This window comes from Mastigoproctus giganteus, chromosome 10, assembly GCF_048544385.1.
Source record: "Mastigoproctus giganteus isolate SK-2022 chromosome 10, ASM4854438v1, whole genome shotgun sequence".
Taxonomy (NCBI): domain Eukaryota; kingdom Metazoa; phylum Arthropoda; class Arachnida; order Uropygi; family Thelyphonidae; genus Mastigoproctus; species Mastigoproctus giganteus.
The window spans coordinates 65982194-66009598 of NC_143584.1; the positions used below are offsets into that span (position 1 = coordinate 65982194).

Sequence of the window (27405 nt, forward strand, 5' to 3'; positions counted from 1 at the left end):
CACTCGCTTCAATATTGTGTCGTTTGGTTCCGTTCAGAGTACCATGACACATATTTGCTCTCCGAAATGCATTTATCCCAACGAACGATAGACGGCAGAGTGCGTATAGTCCTCCATTTATTAATCAAAACAGTGACCGTTTGAGCTACCGATGTGAGATACGCTTCTACTCCTCTCTGGCATTCCAGTTCCTATAAGTGGAACTCTGTGCCGGCCATTCCAACTTTTTATATCAATGTCCATGAACCATATTCGAACAGCACTGAAGTTATGGTACGGCGCATATCCGTAGAAAAATTGTCACATCGTAGGGAATGGCAACTAACAACAATGGGTTTTTGTGTAAAAAAGAAATATGTAAAAAACACATAAAATATTTAAGAAGTTTATTGACACAAGAAACATTTCCTGCACAAAAGCGAGGCAATAAGATGTGGTTATGGTGAGAATGAAGTTAGTTACGCGTCATAGAATTCATAGAGACGTTTTACTTAGAAAGATCTTAACATTTCCCAAAACATAACGGTTACTGTATACATTAATATGTGATATTGTTAGATGGTTCGATTATCATTTCACAAAATACTTTGCACTATACTTCCCCATATGCTTAAAGGTATGGCCAGTGGCGGATTTAGCACTTTAGAGGCCCCAGGCGCAATTCAATTTTGTGCCCCCCCTCTAAATATTTTCGGTACCACTACAGTGTGCATTCTACGCGCACGTTTTTACTATAGCACGCACTCTAGATTTGGTGTTGCGGTTTTAATCATTTTGGTTGCGTAATTCTTTCATACATATTTTAACTAATGTTTAAATGAAAAAATGGCACAACTAAGCATTAATGATAATACGTATTCTACTTCAGATTCACTTAGTTCGCATAGCTCTTTCATATAATATGTAGGGATATTTGCATAAGAGTTTACTAACTTCTCATATTAAATTATAGTTTTATTCAGTAACGGTAATAATGATGAGTGTAAAAATTAAAGATAAAACAATTTTATTTTTTTTTTTGAGACCTGAGATTTGAGGCCCCTAGTCTCTTGAAACTGCAATTTGCCTTTCTAGGTAAGAGCACCGTCTTGTATCCTTTCTCTCCACCTGTTCCAGCAAATCTACATCCTTCCTAAAGCCTCCAGAGCTGTATGGAGGCCTCATTTTAGGAAAGATGCAGACAAGATGCGGCCTAACCATGGCATTGTGCAAATGGATAATCACCACCTTATTCCTGCACGAAAAGTTTCTAATTTTCATTTACAAAAACTGCATGAGCTGTTCGCTTAATTGTAAATCTGCACTGCTCTGAGAATTTCATATCTAGCTGCACAATTATCCCCCCATCTTTTTCATTGTTCACTACTCTAAGTAAAATACCAAACAGTTAGCACTTTACTCTCGGATTACTTTGCAGTTGTCAATTATTATTATAATTAGCCATATGGTGCAAGGAAGCCTGAGGCTTTTTCTGCACCAGCCAAAAAATAAAAAATAATAAAATATCTGAGTCACCGTGGGCGTGTGTGAGAGAGAGAGAGAATCACCAAGAAAAATAGATGATGATATATCCAGCTCAGGACCCTGAGTGTGCCAAGCCCATATCACCAGATGTGAGCCCCTGGGGTATGTTAAACTTCAACTGACATTTCTCAGCCTGTCCACCGAATTTTCCTAGATTTGTTGCAGTAGCTCACCCTGATTACTGTAGTTAACCACTTCGCAACCTTTGTATCATCTGCAAATATACCTTCAACAGCATCATTAATAAATACTGAAACAATAATGGGCCCAGCACTGAAACTTGGGGAACTCCACATTAGTCCACAAAGAGCAGCGCCATTGATAACTACACTGTCTTCTTCCCCTTATCCAAACCCTTTTTATCCATAGCCATAAATTTTATGCCGCTCCAAAAACTGCTCAGTGCATGGGCCTTGATTATTTGTTTCATAACTGGAAACTAACTATTTCTCTAAACCACAAACTTTTAGAAAAGCTGAACACTTGTTATTAAATCATCTGTACTTTTTTTCTTAACTCTGCAGGGAACTTTCAAAATAAAACTTTGATCTTTGAAACTTTGATTTCGTCATTTCGTCCCTAAAAGCACGTAAAAACAAAGATTAGTATTGATCATCTGTTTTTGGCAAAATTTATTATATAATTATTATATATAACGCAAGCAATATAATTTTATACTGCTTGCGTTATCATAAACATTTCGGTCTGAAATTTTTACGAAAATTTATATTCTTTTAAGGCAGTTCACATGTGCCCTAAGAACGGAGCATTTATGCCAAGAATATTGAAATTAATCTTTTGTAAAAAGATTAATAATTTAGAGATAATTTGTGGGAAAACATAAATTTGCAGGTCATGATGGTACTGTCAATTCAAAAACAATATAAAAAGGCTTACCTATCAAAAACCATTTGAGGAATTTATTTAAGATATTTAGTATTGAATGAATGATGAACAAAACAATAACGGAATATTCTAGGAAGTAATAACCTAAAATATGATTTCTACAGCAGTTATACAGTCAGTCAGTGAAGCTGGTTAAGAAACAATGTATTTATGATTTTTACAGAATTAAATATTGTAACAAAATTTTATTATTTAATTTCAAAATATTACAGAAATTCACGGATTGCACTTGCTCGACTTTGAGATCAAAGACAATTATTTTTACAAAACATTTATAAAACACATGTATTTCAAAAGGTATAAAGATGTACTTTTAAACAGGAAATTATACACGTATGCATTATAATGTAATATTTTTTATATTTAAAATACAATAAGTACGCAAAAGAAGTCATATAGTATTCCAAAAGTGAAGAATCTTCATCGCTAGCCAATTCTGTATGAACGGAAGGAGAAAACGGCACTTAATAAATATAGAACAGCATTCACGATACCTAATACCTGATATGGGAAGAAAAAAGTGCAAAAAATGACAAATATAAATGCATAATATCAATATACACGCAGTAACTTTACAAAATACATATTTCAAGAATTATAGACTCAATGATAAAAATTGAAATTCAAAAAACAGCAATTGATTAAATAATACATAGTTTTATGATCACAACACATGCTACAGTGAATATTAGAGTATTTTGTTACTATAAAGAATTGAAGTTAAGATTAAGAAGTCTAAAAACTGGAAATGGATTTGAACTAAAATAAATAACAGATCAAAGCTGTTTGCATTTAACTTATTCAAAACACAGAATTGGGCTATGTCTTCCACAGTCAATACGATACTTAAAAATAAATAAATATTTCTGTAATTAAAAACAGGAGTATAAAAATAAATGTATTGCAATAGTGAATTATTCATACATTTACCATTAATGATTTTATATATTAATTTCAACTCGACTTGCATTCTTCTTTTATGGAAGCTGTTTAAATGATGCTTTACTAAAGATTTCTCATAATTAGCTCTGTGATACTGACCTAGAATATCGTTTTTTAATTAAGTATTTAATCTGAATTTTTTTCTAATTTAGGGACACTGTCTTTGGACCAAAGAGGACATGCAACTTCCAATAGAGGAAAACACTAGTAAATAAAATTTTGGTTAAATGAGAATTTTTAAAAGAGGAAAAATGGCGTTTAATAAAACCTAGTATCCTTTATGCCTGTTTGGAAATGTAGTCTATGTGAGATGTGAAACAGTAATTGTTCGAGAATGTAACATCTAGATCATGAAATTCACTGGAGATGAATAACTCTTGGTGCTCAATACTAACTACTGCATATGGTTTTCTTACGAGGATCTTTGTATGATACAACTTTGCACTTGTTTATAATATTTTGTAGATTGTTGGATTCTTGTCCAGTGATAAAAAAAAATAATCAAGGATGATCTGAAATTTAAAACAGTCAGATTTATAAAGTTTGATATCATCAGCATATAACTTTTACACCTGCTGGTTTATTCAAATTATTATATTAGGGCCACCCGTAATTTCTCACATATACTCTTATATGTATTATGTCTGTAAATTGCGTGTTCTCTGGTCGATTTGCCTGTTTTGCTGGAAGAGAAGGGGGAAAAAAAAAAAAAAAAACTTTGCTCTCTACGCCTGACACCGACTAACTCAGCCACGCAGTGAAAAAAGTCCATCGCGTCATCGACGGGATTCGAACCCGGGCATTTTTCACCCAGTGTGGGGGGAACCGTGATGATACCACTGTGCTACACCTGCGCAGACACCTTCTGGTCTAGACATATTGCACTTGTGGATAATACAGTTGATATAATCGCTGTCCTCTCCACTTCGCGTAGAAAAGTTCGAATCCAGTTATTGACGCGAGGATTTTTTTTTTTTTATCTCTTTCAAAAAGTGGCTAAGTTAATCGGCCTCATGCGAGGGTAGCATGGTTTTTATTTTCTCGAAAACTCTGATTTTTCTGCTAGCAAACAGCAAATCGACCACAAAAGACAAGTAATTTTAGTCATATTTTATATGGCGTAATATGGCCTGAGTTGCTGATGCTCCTAAAACCCTACAACAGGGGTCAGCAAACCTACGACTAGCTAGCCGCATGAGTAGGGCAAGATTTTAATGATTTTAGACCCTAGGCACTTTTATTCAAAAAAGTGGGAAAAGAGGAGTAAAATATTTCTTATAATGAATTATACTGCATTAATCACACTGACTGCGAAATACATCTTTTGATGTAATTCAAGTGTGAGTGGTTGATCAGCGCAGCAGTGTATGCACTTATGAACATGCATAAACGTCTATGATTGTTGTCTCATGCTTATCTTGTTAAACTGACTTCTTTTTTCGGAGAGAGTTAAATGTGCATTCTCCTGTTCAAAACAGTTGTACTCACAAATACATGTGAGTTATACAGGGTGATTCACTACCAGTGCGACAAACTTGCAGGAGGTGTAGGGGGCACAAAAATGAATCGGAATCACATAGCATTGCAGGGTCCGAAATGCCTTCGTCATGCGGTAGAAGACGTTGAACGGGAGGTCGCGTGAACAGCGATCCCGCTGGAAGTCAGCATTTGCGAACCGGTTCCCCAGGCAGTAGGATGGACGAGTATTCGAACGTTGAACTGGCCGACATGCACCTCGCGTATGGAGCTGCGGACTGTAAGGGGCGCGCCGCTATGCGCTTGTACCAGGAACGTTTCCCGCACAGGCGTGCTCCTCATCATACGATTTTCGCACGTGTGCACAGAAGGTTACGTGAGACTAGTTGTTTCACGAGAGGTACCATGAATCGAGAGCGAACGACGAGGATGTCAGGCAATGAGGAGAATGTCCTACGTCTTGCAGAAGGCAATCCGAGTATGAGTACTCGAGCGATAGGCCAACGATTGGATATTTCCCAATCCACTGTATGGAGGATACTGTCAAGAAACCAAATGAGTTCATACCATCTGCAACGCGTCCAATCATTGGAGCCTGCGTATTATCCACTCCGGAGGACTTTTGCTACTTGGTTTCTTCAACAGAAACGGTTCGCAAATGCTGACTTCCAGCGGAATCGCTGTTCACGCGACCTCCCGTTCAACGTCCTATACCACATGATGAAGGCATTTCTGACCCTGCAATGCTATGTGATTCCGATTCGTCTTTGTGCCCCCTACACCTCCTGCAAGTTTGTCGCACTGGTAGTGAATCACCCTGTATGTAAAGAGAGCCGTAATAAATGGGGAAATATGTTTGTGGTGCGACATTTTAAGAAAATAGTGTGAATTTTAAAAGAAGACTGGTGAGCTGTATTCAATTTTTCATATTCTGATCCTAGAGTATTAACTGTGTTTGACGGATATATGCGAAAACACGAATCTGGTTATGAAAAAAGAAAGAAGAAAATGCTTTGAGTAAAATGAAGATAAGTCATACAGATCAGTTGTCGGTCATTATTTGTTATTTATCAAAGTGTTTTTTACATAAGCGTTTTTTGATGTTTGTTCCTATTGAAAAGCATGATGCAAAATATCTTTTTGACACTGCAGCATCTGGTCTAGATAAACATGGAATTGATGTAGGAAATTGCAGATCTCAGTCACATGACAACGCTGCTAATATGAGTGGGATGTATTCTGGAGTCAACGAACTAGCAGTATAAGTTCCATGTGGTTAACACAGTCTTAATTTAGTAGAGACACCACATCCACAGAAAGCCATTCGGCTGCTGTTAATTTTTTCGGCATTTTACAGTTGCTCTACACATTATTTGCAGCCTCACCAAAAAGATGGTCTAAATCGAGTACGATGGAGAATACAATCTAGATCAAAAATCTATCAGACAAGATGATCGTCACGCTACGATGCTGCGAGATCACTGGAAAAAAAAATGCAGTAAAATTCGTGCAGCACTCGTTAATATCTCAGAATGCGAAGAACAAACATACCGACAATGGTTCATGAAGCAAAAGATTTGATAAATAAACTGAACAAGTTAGAAACAGCATTAATCACTGTCATTTGGAAAGGTATAAAAACAGACTTTTTTTCTTTATAGGAGCATTAGCAACTAAGGCCATATTGCTCTGGAATATGCGGTGGTCATTCCCTGACCTTTCCGCATCCTCCGCATTTGGTGGTGACGGGCTCGAACCCCGGTCTAATCAAGAAGCGTGTGCTACGCACTGCTGCTCCTTCCCACCTGGCTACGGAGGCGCCTATAAAAAAAAAAAAAAAAAATAGACAGAGCGACTAAAGCAATTCAAGAACCTGGAATCGAGTTATGCGTAATTGGGAACTTATATGATGCTCTTCTGGATTATTTGATTGATGTTCGAGACGAAGACAAATTTGATGATTTTGAAAAAAAAAAAAAAAAAATGGCAAAAGAATTCGTTCCAAATTCTGATTACAGACAATATGAAGACCGAAAGTAGAAAAGGAAGAAACCGTTTGATGAAACACCAGAGGAATTGGAACCAAAAGAATTGAGTTCAAAAGATAATAATTTATTTATCCCTATTTTATGTTACACGTTTTGGGAGATAACAGCAAAAAGGAGGGAGAACACATAAGCCAATGGCTTTTTAGGGGGTGTTCCCTTAAAAAAAAACGATGAATATACAAATATACAATTTAAAAATATACAGTTCCGAAATTGTACAGGTACATAAATTGGAGTTTTTTGTACACTTGTTTACAGAAGACTTCGAAAAGCATTACTACTTATAATATATAATAGGGAACATTTTTACAATTAAATGAGGAGAGAAAAGAAAAATGATGAGATGTCTGCACAGAAATTTACAAACTATTTGCCAACTGCTTCCTTTAACATTTGTACATTATTTCCATGTTGGTGTTTTTAAAATCCAGGAGTTGAGTGGAAGGTAATTTGAATCAGACATCCCTGGTGATGTGTTCAATTAGTAGATTCTTGAATTGATTTAGTGAAGTAACATTTTTGATTTTTGCAGGAAGTTTGTTCCAGGTTTTTATCACCCCTGTATTTTATACTTTTCTGACCTTTAACTTTTCTGAAAAGCAGAATTTTCAGGTTGGCTTCATGTATTAGATTGTACGATGTTTCTTCTTCTTCTGTGGTTATGAAAAAGGATCTGAAGAGAGGGAGAGAGTCTGGTGTCTTCAAAGCATCGGCTTTCTGCAGTAGCTGGTAGATGCTTAGGAGTCTCACTGCCTTGTATCTCGAACTAACCGATGCGTTTCAGGGAAACGCCCAAATTTGAACGAACGCATCGATTGAGAATAGAGTTGAATCTCGCAAGATTTTCTTGGCTGGTGGTGCCCCATGAGATGATTCCATAGGTGACGTGCGGCTGAATTAAAGAAAGGAATACTAGTCTAAGAAGGGAAAGAGACACCCAGGTAGAGGCCCTGGCGAGTATTCCCGCTAGTGACGAAGTTTTCTTTCGTACGGTTATCATTTGTTTTGCCCAACTTAGCTTATCATCTAGCCAGATTCCGAGAAACATGGTTTCATTCCCCCTTTTAAGTTGTTTTTCTTTGCATGTTACGTCTAAATCTGTATTTAGTGTTTTTTTTTTTTCGTTCTAAACACCATATATTTTGATTTTTCTGGATTCAGTATAAGCTGATTCTTTTGAAGCCAACTATGCATCACAGAGAGCGAGGCAGAGATTTTGAGTTGAAGCTGATTAGGGTGTTTATCTGTGATTAGGATGGAAATATCATCGGCATACGCTACTAAGCAGAATATGGAAGAAGAGAGAGAGAAATTCATCGATGTAAAGAACAAATAGGATAGGTCAAAGAAGTGAGCCTTGAGGTACTGAAGAAATAACAGATGTCAGAGTATGATTGATTTGTTCTTACGACAAAAGGTACTTTTCAAGGAGAAGGTTAATTTTCCCTCTCAAGCCAAGATTGAGTTTTTTAAATATTATGGTTTATACAATCAAATGCTTTAGATAAGTCAAGAACAGTGCTATAGCATAGCTTTTCAAGACTATCAATGATCCTTGAGCAGAAGTCAACAACTGCAAGATCAGTGGATCTTTTAGAGCGATGAGCACACTGTTGTTGATGGATGAACTGATTTACTTCAAGAAAACCGACGAGTCTGCTAAGAAAAATTTTTTTTCGAATTATTTTGCAAAAACTGAGAGTAGAGCTATTGGGTGAATGTTGTTGCTAGAGTTACAACGGTTTCCCTTTGGAACAGGGATGATTATTGCTTTTTTGAATTGAGAAGGGAATTTACCAGATTGAAAGGAGAGATTGAATATATACTTCAGTGGCGTAAGAATTGCCCTATGGACCTTTTTCAGCAGAGAAGGAGATATTTCATCAAAGCCAGGGGCTCCCTTTTCTTTCAGTTGATTCCCTGCATCTAAAATCTCTTGATCGGAGAGAGGAGCGAGAAAAAAAGTTTCTGATTGAGTACTTGGTAGATTCTCTCATTTAATTGTCTCTGAAGTCAAGTTCGTCTTGAAATAGGTTATTCACATTTGACATAAAGTGGTTACAGACGGCAGTAGCTTTTAGCTCGTCATCTGAAATGAGTACCTCGTTTTCAACTACATCTCCAACGTAGCTCCGTGATTTCAGTTTCCTTCCTGGTAATAGTTTGTTCAAAACTGCCCATTTTTTCTTGCTTGTTATGATACCTGTAAGTTGAGAACTATAGTATTTTCTTTTCTCTGACCGAATGCACTCAGTAACTTTGTTTTTGTGCGTTGTGTATTTAATTTTTTCTGCCTCGATTCCTGTTGCTTTAGCAATTCTTGCAAGGTTGTCTCTTTTCTTTAATATATTACACATCTTGTTTGAGATGCACGGACATATTTTCCCTCATGTCCTGGTGACCTTTTTATTCCCCGGGCTCCTGATATATGACATGTATTTTTCATAGCTATTTAGGATATGCTTAAAAAAGCAGTTCGTTGCAATTTCAGGATCACTTGTAGTAAAGCACTCCATCCCACGTTGACTGCTGCAGGTTGTGACAAAGCTGATTGAAAGAGTCTGGGGTGACAGATTTTAAAGTGTGCATGATCTCTGCTTCATTTATTTAATTTTCAATTACTATTAAGATGGGACGATGATCCGAAATAATTGTATCAAGTATTGCATAAGTGAAAGGAATTCCCCAATTGCGAAGTCAAGAAGGAATTGTGGGACTCTTCCATTCTATTTGGGATATCTCCATCAGTAAGGACAGAGAAACCATTTGAAGCAATGACATCTAGGAGGTCTTGCATCTGAGAGGAAGAGCTTTGAAGAATATTAATATTAAAGTCACCAAGTAGAAGTAGAAGGCTTAGGGATTTGCTTGTGAAATGAGATAGAGTATTGTCAAGAGTTACAGGGAAGCTGTTAACTGAAGCTGGGTGAGGTCGGTATAAACACCCGATCACCAAAGAGGCAATGCGGATAAAAGTGAGTTCACAAGCTTAATCAGACAGATTTGAGATACGAAAGGCAGAGCATCGCAGATGACTATGAACATAAATAGCAACTCCACCACCTTTTGAATCACCTCTGCAACTTTGAAAAAGAGATTAGAAAAAGAGATTCATATAGAATATAGTAATTGCATCTTTTGATGCTGAAGTGAGGCGTAAGTTGTTTGGTTTGTTTGTTGTTGTTATTTGGTTTTTAGGAGCATTAGCAACTAAGGCCATATTGCTCCGGGGATATGCGGTAGTCATTCCCTGACCTTTCCGCATCCTCCGCATTTGGTGGTGACGGGCTCGAACCCCGGTCTAATAAAAAAGCGTGTGCTACGCACTGTTGCTCCTTCCCACCTGGCTACGGAGGCGCCGTAAGTAAGTTGTTTGGCTTAATTGTTGGCAAATGACAGGGTAGAGAGATGTTTTCACAAGAGTTAAGTGTCATTCAAATTCTGATAGGCTGAAGAGAAAGATGAATCATTTATAGACGTTATTTCCTGTAAAGATTCTTGAATATCTGAACAACGCACGGATTGTCATTCATGCTCACTTGTTTCGATAGCTAAGTCACTAGCTGGTAACCTAGAATCAGGAAGAGGGGGTCGTCCATAGAAAGGCCAAATGATGGTTCCCACAGGCCAACAGTGGTCCTTCAGTAATTCATCAAAGTCTATTTGCTGAGCTGTACGACTCGTGTTTAGAAATCATTTTTATTACCTTTGCTTCTATCTGCAGTTGCGTTCTGATGTGCTGCTCTACTTCTCTATTCGCAGAGTTGGGGTTCGAGTCTCGAGACAAAAATACCCTTGGTCGAACTTTTAGTTCTGGGGATTGCTCTGAATATAGAGTTGGTGACTGTTCCCACAACAGGGGGAGGATATCGACGTCTGTCTGTGATTAGAAGCAGATAGATTCAGCTGTCTTCCGATGAGATCTGTCCGCCGCCTAGAGGAAATGACATCTCAGTGAATTTGCAGTTCGATTGACATCCTTAGATGTTTTCTGAGACTAACTGGTGACTGGAGCATATACTGGAGGGTATGGAGGTTGCTTTATAATAGATGCGTAAGTGGCTTCTGCAACACTTTTTTTCCTTCCTTCGAAGGCCGTAAAAGATACATTTTGAATTAAGTTTTTTATCGTATTGTAGACGTACTAGTCACAGAAATGACAAAACGACGTGCTGCATACAGTACGTTGCATTGCATGCTACCTTCAGTTTTCTTATAGATAAATCTATGTCAAAAGAAGAAATTCGATCCAAAACCACAGCATTCGTCAACACCTACTCGTCCGACTTAGATGTAGACTTCGTTGATGAATTCCTATTGTTTTCGCCACTATACAAGGACAAAACGTCTGTGGCAGAATTAATAAAGGCACAAATAAAAGATAAACTGATTACTAGTTTCCCAAACGTACACATAGCTGTAAGAATTCATCTACCCATAATCGGATCGAATGCTGAAGAGCGATAGAGCGAAATGGACGGCGATAGATGACTTGAAAAAGACACGACCAAATTGTGTTCGATGTGTGGAGTAGCTTACTCGACACGTATATAAATTTGAAAATATTCGCGTTTGGACTTCTCTCGGTTTTTGGTTCGACTTATTTCTGCTGGAAAATATTTTCGAACATTAACTATATTAAAAATAAATCAAGAAAACGTCTGAAAAATGCAAGTCTCTCAGCATATTTAAAGATGCAAATTACGGCATACTCGCCTGATGATGAGAGACTAGCTCAAGAAGTTCTGCAACAAAAGTCACATTAATTCATACCTAATTGGATTTTTGTTACGTTTTTTCAGCATTAATAAATAATATTTGAAAAAAAAAAAAAAAAAATATATATATATATATATATATATTACAAATTATGTAATACATATTTTTTTTAATAAAGTACCTTCCCACTATTCCATTTTTTCAACCCCGATGCTCGAGCTGAGGTGCGGCTTATCGGATTCTCTTTTTTTTTTTTTTTAATTAGAGCAAAAATGGCTTTTCACTTAAAAAAACGGTTGCCGCCCCTACTACAACAACCAACCTAGAGATCGTTGATATTGAAAAGAAGAGGAGCTAACCATGATCCCTGGGATACTCCTGTAGGAAAGGATTAATTTGCACGATGTACGCTCGTTACAAATTGCCTGATATGAGATATCTATGACATTAACAATATAACCAATCCAAGAGCAGACCATCAATGCAATGTCTTCGGAGTGTTTGAGCTTTAAGAGATTAAAATGAAATGTGTCGAAATCTCTAGACGGATCCGTACAAATCACATCAACCTAGTTACTACTATCTACTTCCATACAGGTAAACTTCCAGATGGCTTCTAAGTTGGTGACCGCGGACTGTACAGGAGAGAACCGTGTTGATCTTGAGTCAATTTTGGATTGAAGTATACAGAAAGTTTACAATGGACAATTGTATCTAGAATTTTTGCTATACTATTAATGAGTGCTACTATACAATAATTATTGGCTAGGAGTTCACAGCCCATTTTATTTATTTATTGGCAACGCAGAAACGTTTCAAAAAGATTTGTGGGATTTTGTTTAGAACCCTGGCATAATTATGATTAAAATTATTAATGGCAGACCCCAGATCGATTATTTATATTTACTATGAGGTCGTTAAGATCAGCTAAGCGTGGATAGTTATGGGTGTCTAAAGGCAGAAGAGATTTTGATTCAAGATAGTCTGCAAATATTTGGACAAATTCTGTTGAGCTGAGAGTATTGTTATATTAACGTGACGTATATAATCATCACCAGGGAATCCAGGCCAAAACAGGATTTGAATTTTATTTTAATAATGGCAACAAATGCGAAAGTTTTGGGATATTTTCATATTAAAAAAAAGTATAAGTAACAATTTCCCGAATGGCGTTCTGTTGGGCTACGACAGGACAAAAAAAAAAAAAAAAAAAAAAAAAAAATATCCTTGCGCGAGCGCGCATTACTGTGTGTGGTGGGGATGTATATATAAACTGGGTGATCACTGAATTATGACTACCTACCTAATACCGTGTTGGGCCACTGTTCGCACGGATAACAGCCACTATTCGCCTAAGCACCGACTCCACCAGATGTCATTGCTGCCTGCAAAGCTTTCAGCAGTGTTGAACATCCAGTTTCTGTCGAAAAGAATGATGGTCTCCTAAGAGCTGCTTTTAGACCTCACCAGGTAAACGTCGGACAATACGCAACAAGAGACCAAGTTCGTGCCAGAAGAACATACCCCATATTAGGTAACCACCGCCATCTGCTTGATAGTGGATACGACGTACGATGGGTCAATCGACTCGTGTTGCTTGCACGACAAATGAAGGCATCCATCGGCATGTTGCAAAAAAAACTAAAAAAAAAAAAAAAAAAAACTGTTATATTAGGGTCACCCGGAAAGTTACTCTCAGTTACCAGTATGTATTGTCTGTATATCGTATGTGTTTTCTGGTCGATTTACCTACTTTGCTGGAAGAGAAGCCATTTTTTCCATGGTGAAAACCTTGCTATCTACGCCTGAGACTAACTCAGCCATGGAGTGAAAAAAGCCAATAAAAGTTCCTCCCATCATCGACAGGATTCGAACCTAGGCATTTTCCACCCGGTATGGGGAGGATGGCGACGATACCGCTGTGATACCTGCGCAGACGCAAGAAGAATTTTGACACATCCGACTAACATACAAATTTCCAGTCCTCCAATGTCCAACAACCAACGTGAAGTTGATACCACAGCATTCACCGAAGACGATGATCAGCAGTGAGGAGAGGCTATCTCTTGGGTCGTATGCTGTGAAACCCGCCATACTCCTGAGTGTGTGACGCATCGTCATTTTGGATATTGTTCTTGAATTCCCCATATTGTACTGTGATGTCAACTGTCGCACAGTGACCTGACACTGAGCCCGTACAATGCGCTGCACCCTTCGCTCACCACGAATATCCACCTTGCTTAAACCTTTACAATTACGTCAGAGGGTGTTTTTGTTTTTATTTTAGGAGCATTAGCAACTAAGGCCATATTGCTCCGGGGATATGCGGTGGTCATTCCCTGACCTTTCCGCATCCTCCATATTTGGTGGGCACGGGCTCGAACCCCGATCTAATCAAGAAGAGTCTACTACGTACTGCTGCTCCTGCCCACCTGGCTACGGAGGCGCCACGTCAGAGTTAGGTTGTCTGAACCGTTCGACACCATTCTTTGTATACCTTAATCACAGCAACCGACAAGGTATGCCGTTTCCGATAAGAAAGCACCTGCGCAAGAGTCCAGATAAAATCTAAGCTCGCGCGTCAGGCGTGCGTGCGCTCTCTCGCTCTCTCTCATACATATATATAAGGCTTAGTCTATAAGTTTAAAGGCGATAAATGTGCACTTTTAAAATTTGAACATTCTGGTAAAACATGGTTAATAGATTGTGTCCCATTACTCGCCCAAAGGAGTGTCATCCCTCAGCAGAAAATTACGGGTCAGATGACTGTATCCTATGCGAAGCCGAGCAAGAACAACTCCCTCTTTACGATCCCTGCGGAGACTAGACTGCCACGGTTTGATTACAGGCTTAATCTGATAGAGTTAATTTGTTACCTGCCTTTGCCACTGCGAATAAATCTTATTACGGATGATTGGCTTGTAGTCTGTATAGAGTCTGACAGGTCAAGAGTATTCGTCGGGACTGCTGATTTGGTTTCATTATCAGTCAAATCATTTCTGATAATTCCGGTGTCGCTGAGGATCCAGCACAAACGGATGTCAAATCGAACTTCATAGAGAGAGCATATCATTTTCTGAATCCGGAACAGGGTTGAATGATTATTGTTTTTCCTCACTGATAGAGCTTCGAGTGAGCTCGACGAATCGGTATTTGCCGTGAAGGGACATTGCAACACTGTCCAATCTTGTAACTGCTTATAATTGAAGATGTTCTAATAATCTTTTATTAAAAGATTATCTATCTCTCTCTCTAATAACCTAATGATGTTGGCGGTTGTTATGTGGTCCAAGGCATCACTAGCAAACAAAGCAAAGAGGGGAGGAGATAAGGAATTATTCACATAAATAAATTCCAAAGAAGAGCAGGACAAACCAGATCGGACCTTTACGTAAGGGAAAGGGGATAGTATTAAATACACCAGCTGCCGTTGCAGATGAACTCAGTTATTTTGCATCGATATTTACAAATGAAAAACCTTTTGTGGCAATGGGAAATTGTGGGAGCAAATTTGAAAAATATGTAATTAACGATATTGAAATTTCGCAAGATTATTTAATGAAAAATCTTTCGAGCCTACAGGCCAGTGAGGCTCCTGGAGTTGATGGAATATATCCTATAATCTTAAGGGAGGCGGCAAGCGAGTGCATTGAACCATTGAGGCTAATTATGCAAGCCCAAGGATCAGTATTAGGACAACTGTTGTTGTTTTTAATTTTCATAAACGACATCGATGAAGGGATAGAGGGCGTGATATCTAAATTTTCAGATGATGTTAAAATTGGTCGAGTAGTTAATGATCACTGTGAAGCTGAGCTTCTTCAGGAGACCTAGACAGACTTCAGGAATGGTCAGAAAAATGGCAGCTATGCTTTAATCAAACAAAGTGTAAAGCATTACACCTGGGAAACAATAATCCCAAAATAACTTATTCACTTGGAATGTTAATGGACTTGGGTGTTACGATACGGTCAGACATGAAATTCTCTGAGCATTGTAAACAGGTTGCAAGGAAGGCCCATGGTGTCCTATCCATGATCTATCGAACTTTTGCAAGTAGAGATAGGGACGTGATAATCCCATTATATAAGGCTTTTGTTAGACCACACTTGGAATACTGTGTTCAAGTATGGAGACCGCACCTAAAGAAAGACATCAAGCTTCTTGAAAGGGTACAAAGACGGGTAACTCGCCTGGTGAGATCGGCAAAAGAGCATCCTTATGAAGAAAGACTTCGAATATATGGGTTGCAGAGTTTGTAAACTAAACACCTTAAGAGGAGATTTGATTGAGGTGTTTAAGGCTCTGAGAGGAATCAGTAAAATTTAATGAGGAAGAAATTTTCATGATTATAAATGATGCTAGAACTAGGGGACATAAATTCAAGTTACGGGGGAAATGTTTAGATTGGACTGCAGGAAGTTTTATTTTAGCCAGCTAGTTATAAATTACTGGAATAAATTGCCTACATGGGGTGGTAGAGGCTGATAGTTTGGGGAAATTCAAAGGTCTTCCCTGACCCTAAGGTATTAGGGTCAGGGAAGTGCATAGGATGATAGGTTTAATTTCCTTTTCTTTTATTAATTATTATTATTTATTTATTTTATCATTGTTTTATTCGGTTTTTTTTTTTGGCTGGTACGGCATAAGCCATAGTGTTTTTTGCACCATGCGGCCATTACTAATACTAATGTGGTTCAGTTCTGCGGTGTATATGCTGCCATCAGGGGAATCTCCTCAGCTTCTATGATCATAAAAGACAGAGGTGAAAATCCCGCACATGATTCTGACTTTGAACCATCTTTATACATCGTCAAGATGTCAGAATGTTCGGCTCGGTGTTGTGAGTAGAGATGAAGGTAGACAGCAGGCAATGTAGCTGACTTCCAAGTTTTTAAAGAAGATTTCACATGCTGGAGTTAGAGCATACCAAGGTGGAAGGAGCTTCTGTGGTGATCGAGCAACGTTGTTTACCATTATGTTAAGCTCTTTGAGTAGCTGCTGAACATGTATACCAATGGACGTTTGGCAGTCTGACGTGTGTTATAAAGATTTTCCCATTCTGGCTCAAAAACGGAAGACCAAGTTGGGTAGTTTGGCAAGAAGTTCAGCTTAAAGGCATCCTGTAGACACAACTGCTTTCATCGAAGCGACAAAGGTAGTTCATTTCTTCGACATACAGACTTTGAACAGATGATGTGCTGATTCCATCAGTAGCAATACTAATGGCCTGATTGTGAATTGAGTTAAGCCAACGAAGTGCGCTATTTCTGGCGGAAGAATATACCCGAGAACCATAATCTAATTTTGAGCGTACAAGTGCACCGTACAGAAGAAGTAAGTGCATCTATCTGTGCCCCAAGAAGTAGACCGATGTGTTGGAGGAATGTCAGCTTTTTGTCAAATATTAGTCTCAACAATTTCGTCTCCCCTACTACTGGAATGGGTCTTTGCCCAAATGTTGGTTCAGGTTTGGAATGAAGGTTACACTTGCGACAAAAATGGACGTAAACAGTCTTCTCCAGTGAGAACCTGAAATCGGTAGTCATCATGGCCCAGCTCTTAAGGCGGTCAATGGCTTGTTGCAATTGTCTCTCAATGACCCTAATGTTGCATTATTAAGTAAATATGAGGACGTCAACGACATAGAGTGCATTCTTTATCTTTGGAGGAAGTTGTTCGGTAATAGAGTTTAAAAAGCTTAACACTTATGGCTCATCCTTCGGTATCCCCTCTTCTTGGCAAAAGGTCCACAAAAGCGTGGATCCTACTCGAACTTGAAAATAACAGCGAGATAAGAAGTTTTTAATAAAAACGGGAAGGTGACCTCTTAGACCGAGGTCATAAAGGTCTTTTAAAATACGAACTGTTTAAGTTGTATCGTAAGCTTTTTCCATGTCAAAGAATATAGTCACCTAGTGATCTCAAATAGATATTTTCATTCTAATTAAGTGGTCCAATGTGTACCTTCGCAAGCCGCACTGAACACGATTGAGAAGGTCATTCAGTTGAAATGCCATAAGACACGAGAGTTTACCATTCACTTCAACGTTTTGCACAGACAGCTAATCACAGCAATAGTACGATAGTTTTTCTGATATATAGGATCCTTTCCAGGCTTGGCAAAATCAAAAATAGTTGCCTTGTGCCAAGTGTACGGAAACTGCTCTTCAAAGAAGATTCTGTTGTATAGGAAGAGCAGAAGGTTCATGGATTTTGGTGAAAGGAGTTTTACCATTTCATAAACGAAGTCCTCTGGTCCAACGGTGGTAGCCTTCGTATGGGCAAGTGCGGTTTTCAATTCGTGGATGGTAAAGGGCCCATTATATCGATGGAAACCTTTTGATGTAAAATTAAGGTCTTGTTTTTCAGTTTTGTGTAAAGGACCAGAACTCTGTGGACTTAGATGATTTTGCTGAGAGGTTAGAAAAACAATTTTTCCAAGAGCATTCGCTATTACAGTAGAGTATGCAATAATACATCTATTATATTCCAGGACCGATGAGCTAGTGCAGTGTATTTTCCCTTCATTTTCCAGATTTTTTTCCCAGACCACCTTAGCGTTGGTCATCTGGGTAATAGAGGATGTAGTAGTAGTGGCATGTGATGCAAGAAAGCAAATGTACAAGCTTATGCAGCATCAGCCAAAAAAAAAAAAAAAAAAAATCACACCATTCCCTCCAAATGCCTGTCCAGTTCCTCCTTAAATTTATTCAGCCTATCAACTTCCACAACAACAGATGGAAGTTTGTTCCAGCAATTAACCACCCGCTGGCTAAAGGCAAATTTCCGCACATGTGAAACAGATCAACGATTCCTTTTGACTTTGACGGTGCATGTAGCGTGCTTTTGCTCGTACACGTTTCTTTTTTTTTTTTTTTTTTTTTTTTTTTCCCTTCTCTTCTAGGTTTGGCCACCAAAGCGCCTCTTCTCTTTTTTCCTCCACTGGAGTTGGCTCCCAAAGGAATCTGGCTCACCTTCCCATGGTGTGGAAGAGTACACAGAATCATCTCTCCAGGTGAGAGATGCTTCTGGCTAGCCAGGTGGCCAGAACACACACAAACCTACATTACTTACATATCTGACCCTTTTTGCAGTGGTAATGTTCTTCACAAGAGATACGAGGCAGAGATGAACTGACGTTCTAGAAGCCGTACTTTACAAAAACGGAAGGTGACATCTTAGACCGAGGTCATAAAGGTCTTTTAAAATACGAACTGTTTAAGTTGTATCGTAGCTTTTTCCATGTCAAAGAATATAGTCACCTAGTGATCTCAAATAGATATTTTCATTCTAATTAAGTGGTCCAATGTGTACCTGTTCCTTCGCAAGCCGCACTGAACACGTGTACAATGTGTACCTGTTCCTTCGCAAGCCGCACAGATGTCCACAGAATACATTTTTCTGACTTTTACGCTGTACGTGTGACGCAGATTTGGGAAACCACAGGTGGTGCATTATCCAACCACTAAGATCAAAGAAAGTGTACCTCATTACAGGCATAAACCATGCCGTAAAATGGACAGACATAACCGTTATCGACAAGAAGGAAAAAGCTTACTTACCTGATTGACTTAGCGGTGCCCACCACAGAAAACCTAAGAGAAAAGATTAAGAAGTACACACACTTAAGACAGGAAAGTAAGAAATACAGTGTCATCGAATAAGGTGTCCGTGATTTCCCTTATAATTATTTTCGGAAATGTTTGATCTATTGCTGTGACCGTAGCAGAAAACAGTCCTTTACATGAAAAAAGTGTCATGTCACGTGGAGTGCATCATTCTCCGAAGTTTACCAATCTCCGATAATATCCCAATTTTTTGATGGAAGTCTACGTCAGTGTCCTTAGGGACACTTTTGTGCCTTTTCTGTTGTATGACTATGGCAATGACGTGGATGACGACTGCTTTCAACAGCAGGGTGCGATGCCCTATAGCGCACGTATTCTCCTGCAGTTCTTGGGCCAAAAAGTTTTGAAAATAGGACATTTTCGAACTGCTATTTTGAGGGGTATGGCAAAGGAGTGGCGCGGATTCCAATGTCACCTGATTTAAATTCGTATGATTTTATTTCTCATAGGTTATCTGGAAGTTAATGTTTCTCAAGAATTCTTGTGAAATTCTACCCCTTCTCAAAAATTTATGTTACTATCGGTTACCAGGGCGTGCTGTATTGTCAGCACTCCTGCATTACAAGTCATTGCAGGATACTTACCTCTATATCTGGAAGTTGTTAAGAGGGGTTTTTCCAGTACCTGAAGAAGGGAATCCCAACACAATTGTTAAATCTGCAGTTGAACCATGCAAATGACCTTAAGAAGAAAAAAATTGCAGAGCACCTACAAAACCTATAGCAACAAACATGGGACACAACGCCGAAAGGAGCAATCACTAAAAGGTTTATTCCCTCAATAAGTCGGACTTCCCCAAACCCTCCTCCCTGATATTGCAAGTCACCTTCCTGCTTATAGGCCATGGACCGTTCCAGCAAAAATTAACAGCCATGGGAATATAAAATAACCCATATTGCCACTGTGTTGAAGAGGAGTTCAGGGTAAACGTTATTATACGAGTGTCTCACTTACGGCAACGCCAGACTTCAATTCCTTACAGAGATTCAAGGAAACCCCCGCAATTAGGAGTCAAATTTACTTCAAGAAGAGGCCACATACCTATCCTTCACACGCTACGCCCAGGCTGTTTTCAATGGCTAATAATAATAATAATAATAATAATTCTAGAAGAGCAAGACTTGCGGAACTCAAGGTAGAAGAGAATAACGTGCCACCCCTGCGATCTCCGACTGGGGTAGGATAATGCAAGCACCCTGGGTGCAGGATTCACACAGGAGCACTTGCTCCTGTGATTTTCAACTTCCTTCTCCATCCTCTAACTTAGAGTGGACTGCTTTCACTATTGGTTCACTCCAACTATTGTTCCCCACATTCTGACCTCTTCTCTTACTCTCCCACATTCTCTTCAGAAAAGAAAAAAAAATTATTTATTATTTTACTTTTTATAGCCTCAACTTTTTTTTTTCTCTCTTTTCATTTTTTTTTTTTATGGCCTCTGTCAGGAAGCTCAGGCAACTCTGGCAGAGGCAGCCAGAGTATAATGAGCAGACTGGCTCACGTCCCCGTGGTTGTGGGGGGGCAACGTGGGGTCCCAGTAGGGGTCTGCGGCCAAGCAGCCAGACAGAACAACAGAACAAAGCACAATACTACATTAACCAGACATTACACTTTTTTCTGGCTGTGCAGTAGTTCGGCATTTCATCACAGAGTACATATGGCGCAGATATGGGAAACCACCGGTGGCACCTGAACCTAAACACTATGCCCTTCCTGCGCTGAAGAAAGCGATCGAAGATGAAATTTTTATCTGTATTCTTCACGACTCCCGGGTCGACTCGTATTCATTATTATTTGTTTGTTTGTTTGTTTATTTATTTATTTGGGAATTTATTAGGCGCATCGGAATCTATGACCATAGTGCACCATACGTGTAGTTAGTGTGTATGCTATTTCTCCTTGGATAGAGTTAATTGCAAAACTAGTACCAGTTTTATTTTTAGCTAGTTAAAAAAGAGGTAGTGTACATTAATGATTTTGAGAAATGTAAAAATGCTCGAGACCTGTTTTATTATCCAAAAATGAAGTAAGTGTAAAAGGGCCTTCTGTTGTGGCTGGAGTAAAAGGATTCCAGCGTTCTCTTGTATATTTTGTGCATTCGACAAGGATGTTTTACTGAAAGTACAGTGTTACAGTGATGACACTGAGGGGGTATCACCCCTCTTAAAAGATAACCATGAGTGATATTTGTGTGACCTATTCGCAGACTAGCCAAAATTGCCTCCTGTTATCTAATTGAACTGAAGCTGGAAGGTCGTCGCTCAAGGTTTGGCTTGATACTTCGAAGATTATTGTTAGATTGATTTTGCCATGATAACTGCCACTGGCACATGCAGTTTTTTCCTGGATCATTGGTCTATAGCTTTATGAGGTACTTTCCACTTGTTGTCGAGTGGTAAGTTAGCAGATTTGGCAGCATTGTCTGCTATTTCATTTCCACATGTCCTGGGACCCAAAAGAAATGTTTTTCTCAAGTTCTGACAAGATATGCAAAGAGGTGATTATTTCTTTCACGACTGAATAGGTAACATACCTCCTTACCGTTCAAACAACAGTAGCAGGGCAGAGAGTAATAGTAGGAGGAGATGTGAACTGCCGCTCCCCCGTTTGGCACAGTACTGCACCGGACCGACGCAGAACCAGAAATGGGCAAAGACTCGAGTAGTTCCTTGCAAACTCAATTTTCACTGTTAAAAACCAACCATTTAATTTGTCAACTTTCTGTAATACCGTCTGGGAAGCCATGATAGATATCACCCTGACCACAAGGAACATAGAAGCTCATGTAACCGATTGGACAATGCAAAATGCCTGGACCACATCGGATCACCGTACAATAACCGTCCAAATTGTAGGATCGATGAAAAGGACAACTATCGACAGACAGATGACAAACAGATTCGCTATTGAAAAGGCAGACTGGGAATTCTTCAGAGCATAACTTACCAGCAGAGCGCAAAAACTGTTGGAGGAGCTGGCCAGACGGAGAGAGGGCAACAACATGATGAAAGACCCGGATTTATTGCAAGAGGAAATGACCAATATCAATAACCGGACAACAGAAACAGCAATAAAGAGAAAAACTCCCTCATTCGGGGCTATGCCCCGGTGGACACTGGAACTACAAAGATTGAGAAAACAGGTCCAGGCAAAGAGGAAGAAATTCCAAAGAGCAAGGAGAACATGGCCAGAAGAAGAGGTAGCAATACTACGACAGCAATACAAAGTACACAACACTTATACAGAAAAAATAAAAACGAACAAGCTAGCCTCATGGGAAAACCTGGTATCAAGAACAGGGAATGAGAACCCCTGGGGCGTGGTATATAAAATTACCACAAACAAGCTGCCCAGGAGGGAAGTTGCCACGGCAACGAGGATGCCCAATGGAAACCAGCTAAAACGTAGGAGGAATCGATAGCCAATGTCCTGAGCGCTATCATCCGTGAGTCGCCAGATACCCTCAATGACCAACAACAGGCATTCTGTCAGAAAAAATCAAGCATATAAGACCCAAGAAATAGATCCGCCCTTCACAGTTGAGGAAATGCAGGATGCGGCCTTACAAATGCGCAATAGGAAATGCGCTGGTCTAGACCTGATAGAACCAGAGATGGCTAAAAAAAAATCAGTAAAATATATACCGGACTTGATGCTAAAACTCTTCAACTGATGCCTGGAAACATGGGAACTTCCCGGCAAAATGGAAGACTGCACACCAGAAACTCATCCTGAAGAACCCGACAAAGCCACCAGACCAACCTACTTCATATCGCCCCCATAGTCGTACTTTCTACCCTAAGTAAACTCTATGAAAGGATGCTCCACAAAAGAATCATGAATCACTATAAAACCGCCAACCTAGAATCACCCAGGCAATATGGTTTCAAACCAGGCTCCTCGACCATAGAAGCAGTCCAGGTCATCATAACCAGGGCCATCCAGAGTAACAGGAAGTACTTCCTGGTAATAGCAGTGGACTTGGCTGGGCTTTGGACACCGTCTGGTGGTCGATTGTCCTTGGCAGGTTACGGAAAGCAGTACTCGCAGAAAACTTGTACAACAGTGTTCGGGCATATCTGATGGATAAGAAGATTAAAGTTGCCACAACCTTTCAAAGAGTGGTTAGAAGCTTTCACAGGGGCTGCCCACAGGGATCTGTCCTGGGGCCGCTGCTGTGGAATGTGGTGTTTAATGAATTCTTGGCCCTGAACTTTGGCAACATGACCAGTCAGGCCTTTGCGGATGATCTGATCCTAACATTGGAAGCAGACTCCAGAACAGGACTTAAAACACAGGCTAATGAAGCATTACAAACCACTACAATTAAAAGAGGCTATCATCAGCAAAGCCAACAGCCTACAAACCGACCAACTACTGAGCTGCACCCCAGATCAGTAATACCCCGAAGTTACGCGATAAGTGGGTCCGACGAAAATCGCTTAAGTCGAATTCGCGTAAGTCGGGGTACAACTTTGCATATAAATACATATAAATTTTGTTTAATTGGGACCATGGACTAACAAAAACACTAGTTTAGAAGAAAAATATTAATAAAATTGCAGTTCTTTATACATATTAATACAAAATATATATTAAAAAAATAAATGACTACGTAAAAAAGTTATTTCGATGTCGATGGCTTCATAAAATCTAACAGATTCGTCTGACGACACAGAGACTTCTTTTTTTCACGCAGAATTTCTTCGTAGCAAGCTAATAATTTTTTATTCCTTGCTTTGTAGCTATAACGCGTTCTTCGTTGTAGTCTATGTTTTCTAAAATTTTAAGCCCTTTTCAATTGAGCTGAGACCTGTCAAGTTTGCAATTGTCATGTGCTTTTCGCCGTTGCCTCATTTAGGCCTGTAGAACGTGCAATATCACATGGTCTTTCATTTCGCTCAAAGCGTTTCACAATTTCATATTTTTTCCTCTATCGACAGAGGCGGACTGGCCATAAGCCTTACCGGGGAAACCCTGGTGGGCCTGTGTGATTTTGGCCATAAACCATAGTATGAGATCACCACCAACGTGCAATAACAAATGTCATAACAAGAGATGCAAACTAGACGATCAGGACAAGGACCACACAGCCGGGAGCAGTCCGGTGGTGGTCACGAGAACTTGAAGTACTGAGACGAGAAATGAATCTTCCAGAGAGCTAAATGGACCTGAGCCCCACCTGAGGTGGAGTTCTTCAGGCAGCAGCATAGGGATGCCAGAAATACATATACCACGATGATCAGGCAGCAGAAGAAGCTGTCCTGGGAGCACCTGGTGTCTGTAGGCAATTCGGACCCATGGAGCTTGTTGTTGTAGGTTTTACGGCGCAACGGCAGCTAAAGGTCATTATGCGCCAAACAATGATAGGAGAAAACAGGCAGACCCATTGAGCAATATATATCGCATAACCATGAACAAACTGGCCAGAGGGGAGGTGACATCTTCCGCAATCACCCCCACAAGGCACTATGACAAAATATTTGCAAGATTCAATCAAAAATATTCTAAATACACCTTAAATCTACTAGATGGAAACGATACTCCTGAACAACAACTACTTTGTTTGGCCAATGAAGCATACCAAACCATCCGAATGGAAGAGCCCTTCACTCACCGTGAATTACAAACAGCTATAAGCAAAGTCAAAAGCAAAAGAACTCCAGGTCGGGACATGCTGGAGCCGGAAATAGTAAAGAAATCTAGCGAATATACCCCTGACCTCCTCCTAGATCTGTACAAACACTGCCTCAGCTCTGGCTGGTTCTCCTCAGACTGGAGGGTGGCCAGCATGACACTTATACTTAAAAGTATAAGTTTTAAGAGTCATATGGACCATATCCCTACTTTCGATGCTAAGCAAAGTACATGAACAATTGCTCAAACAGAGGAACACTACACTACAGCAAATTTAACTGCAAACAACAAATTCGGCTTTAAATCTGGAAGATTTACCCTTGACGCACTGGAACTTATCCTGGACTTGGCGGACGGTTGTGACCAAAAATATTTCCTCCTCATCTGGATTGATTTTGTGGGGGGTTCGCTGCCTATGGTGGCCGAGCATCCTCTAGGGGGCATCAAATCAATGACATTTGCTGATAATCTCTCCCTGTTATTGGCCGCTAACTCTAGAGCTCAGATCGAAAGCATAGCAAACGAAGCCCTAACCACAATCAGAGACTGGGCGGAAGGACATCACCTGACCATCTCGTCAACCAAGACTAAATCCATACTCCTAAAAGGCTACCTAACCCCAACCAGACCGCCGCAAATTAGAATCAATGATTATTATTGTTAACAGCTACAAAACAGCAATCAAACGTGCCAGAGGGTTCAGCTACAAAACATTATTACAAAGCTTCAAAGCAGAAGCTTGGAGTATTCATTTCCAAAGTAAACAGAGAAGTAAATGTACATAAGACGACTAGTGAATTGAAATGTACAGATAAAAATAAAACTAAATAAATAAAAGTAGGACTCATCCGTCCTATTTAAGTGAACAGGTAGAAGTAAGGCAGAGCACTGGTATTTCTTCACACACATTACACAATCAGTCTTAGAACTTGCAGGAAAAATCCATTTCAAGGTCAGGTAACGGATGAGGTTAGCAATTTCAGTTGCCTCTTGAAGTGTCCGAGGATGTCAAATATCTCCACATTTGCTTTGTTCATTGATCTTGCAGTCCTGTTGTAGAAGTTGTAGTATCCATAATTTGTTCTCGCATAGGATGGTTTCATAACGCACTTGTCAGTGCGTTAAAATTTATTTGTGAGACGAAGCACTAACCACTCTGAAATGGCAATTCAGGGTACCATTTAACAGCTGGTTAAGAAGGAGTAAGTCTGCTTTATCTCTTCTTTTTTCCAGCGTTTGGAGTCCAAAGAATACACACTACTCTTGGTAGGATTTCTCATTGTATTCAAGGCCACTTTTAAAGCAAACGTACTGGATTGCTCTTTTTTGAATATTTTCAATTTCTAATTTTTGGTAAGCAACATGTGGGGACCAGACGTGTGAGGCAAATTCTAGGGCTGGCCTAACATAGATTTTGTAGAGAAAGATGAAAAGTGCCAACTGATTGAAGTCTTGGTTAATTCTTTTCGGGAAATCTAGTTTTTTGCTAGCTGCCTTCACAATGTTAGAGATATGGACATCAAAGGAAAATGATTCTTTAATAAAGATACCAAAATTTTTGGCTGTACTAACTTTTTTGATTGCCTTGTTGTTGATACAATAAGAAAAATTAAGTTTGTTTTTCTTGTGTGCATTAGCAAAGCTAATCAGCTCATACGTATTTTCATTGACTGCCATTTTGTTCTCCTTCAGCCACTGAATAACTCGTTGAAGGACTGCTTTTAGGATGATGCAGTCATTGGTACTGCGAATTGCTTTATAGATTTTTATATCGTCTGCAAATATGTTGATTTGGTAGTCTCCAGGGTGCTTGGCAAGTCATCTGTAACAAATAATAGCGGGCCTAAGGATGAACCCTGTGGGACACCAATTTCAAGCTTGAAAGGATATGAGGTTTTACCTTTAAATGTCACGGACATTTCTCTGCCTTCCAAGTAGTTTTCAATCCAGTTTAGTGCCTGTCATCTGAGACCATACTGATGCAGTTTGTTGATTAGTTTCTGATGGACTACCTTGTCGAAGGCTTTGCTTAAATCAAAGATGGAGTCGACTTGTTTTCCTTCGTCAAGCGCCTGGGATATATTCGAGACAAACGAAATCATATCTGTGCAGGTGGAACGACTCTTGATAAATCCGTGAGTAATCTGACAAATTAAGTTTCATAAAGTTAAATAGCTGCTTCATTAACAATAGATTCAATTATCTTTGAGAGTGTATTCAATTGACAAACTGGTCTGTAATTGTTGGGTGAGAATGGGTCTCCTTTTTTGTAAAGAGGAACAAAGGCCTTTTTTCAGTTGAGCTGGATAGATTTTACTCTCAAATACCAATTTTATTAAGTGAAGTAATGGCTTTACAAGTGTGGTTCCACATTTTTTCCATAAGACAGTAGGGACACCGTCCGGGCCTCGTGTGAGGTCCTTTTTCATAATTTGGTTTGTGCTCAACATTTCTGCTTGGTTGATTTCGAATGCTGTTAGTGTATCAATGTAGTTAAGATGAAAATTTTCGTTACCTTCCAT

General features: G+C 39.4%; 1 protein-coding gene across 1 annotated transcript in view; it reads right to left on the reverse strand.

The window, feature by feature from the left end:
- Positions 1-2799: 2799 nt before the first annotated feature.
- Positions 2800-27405, reverse strand: part of LOC150079061 (uncharacterized) — a 64132-nt gene continuing 39526 nt past the window's right edge. The window contains exon 4 of the mRNA XM_090382769.1: positions 2800-2931. Coding sequence (XP_090238895.1) covers positions 2857-2931 — 75 coding nt within the window. The 3' untranslated portion in view covers positions 2800-2856. The remainder of the gene's footprint in view (positions 2932-27405) is intronic.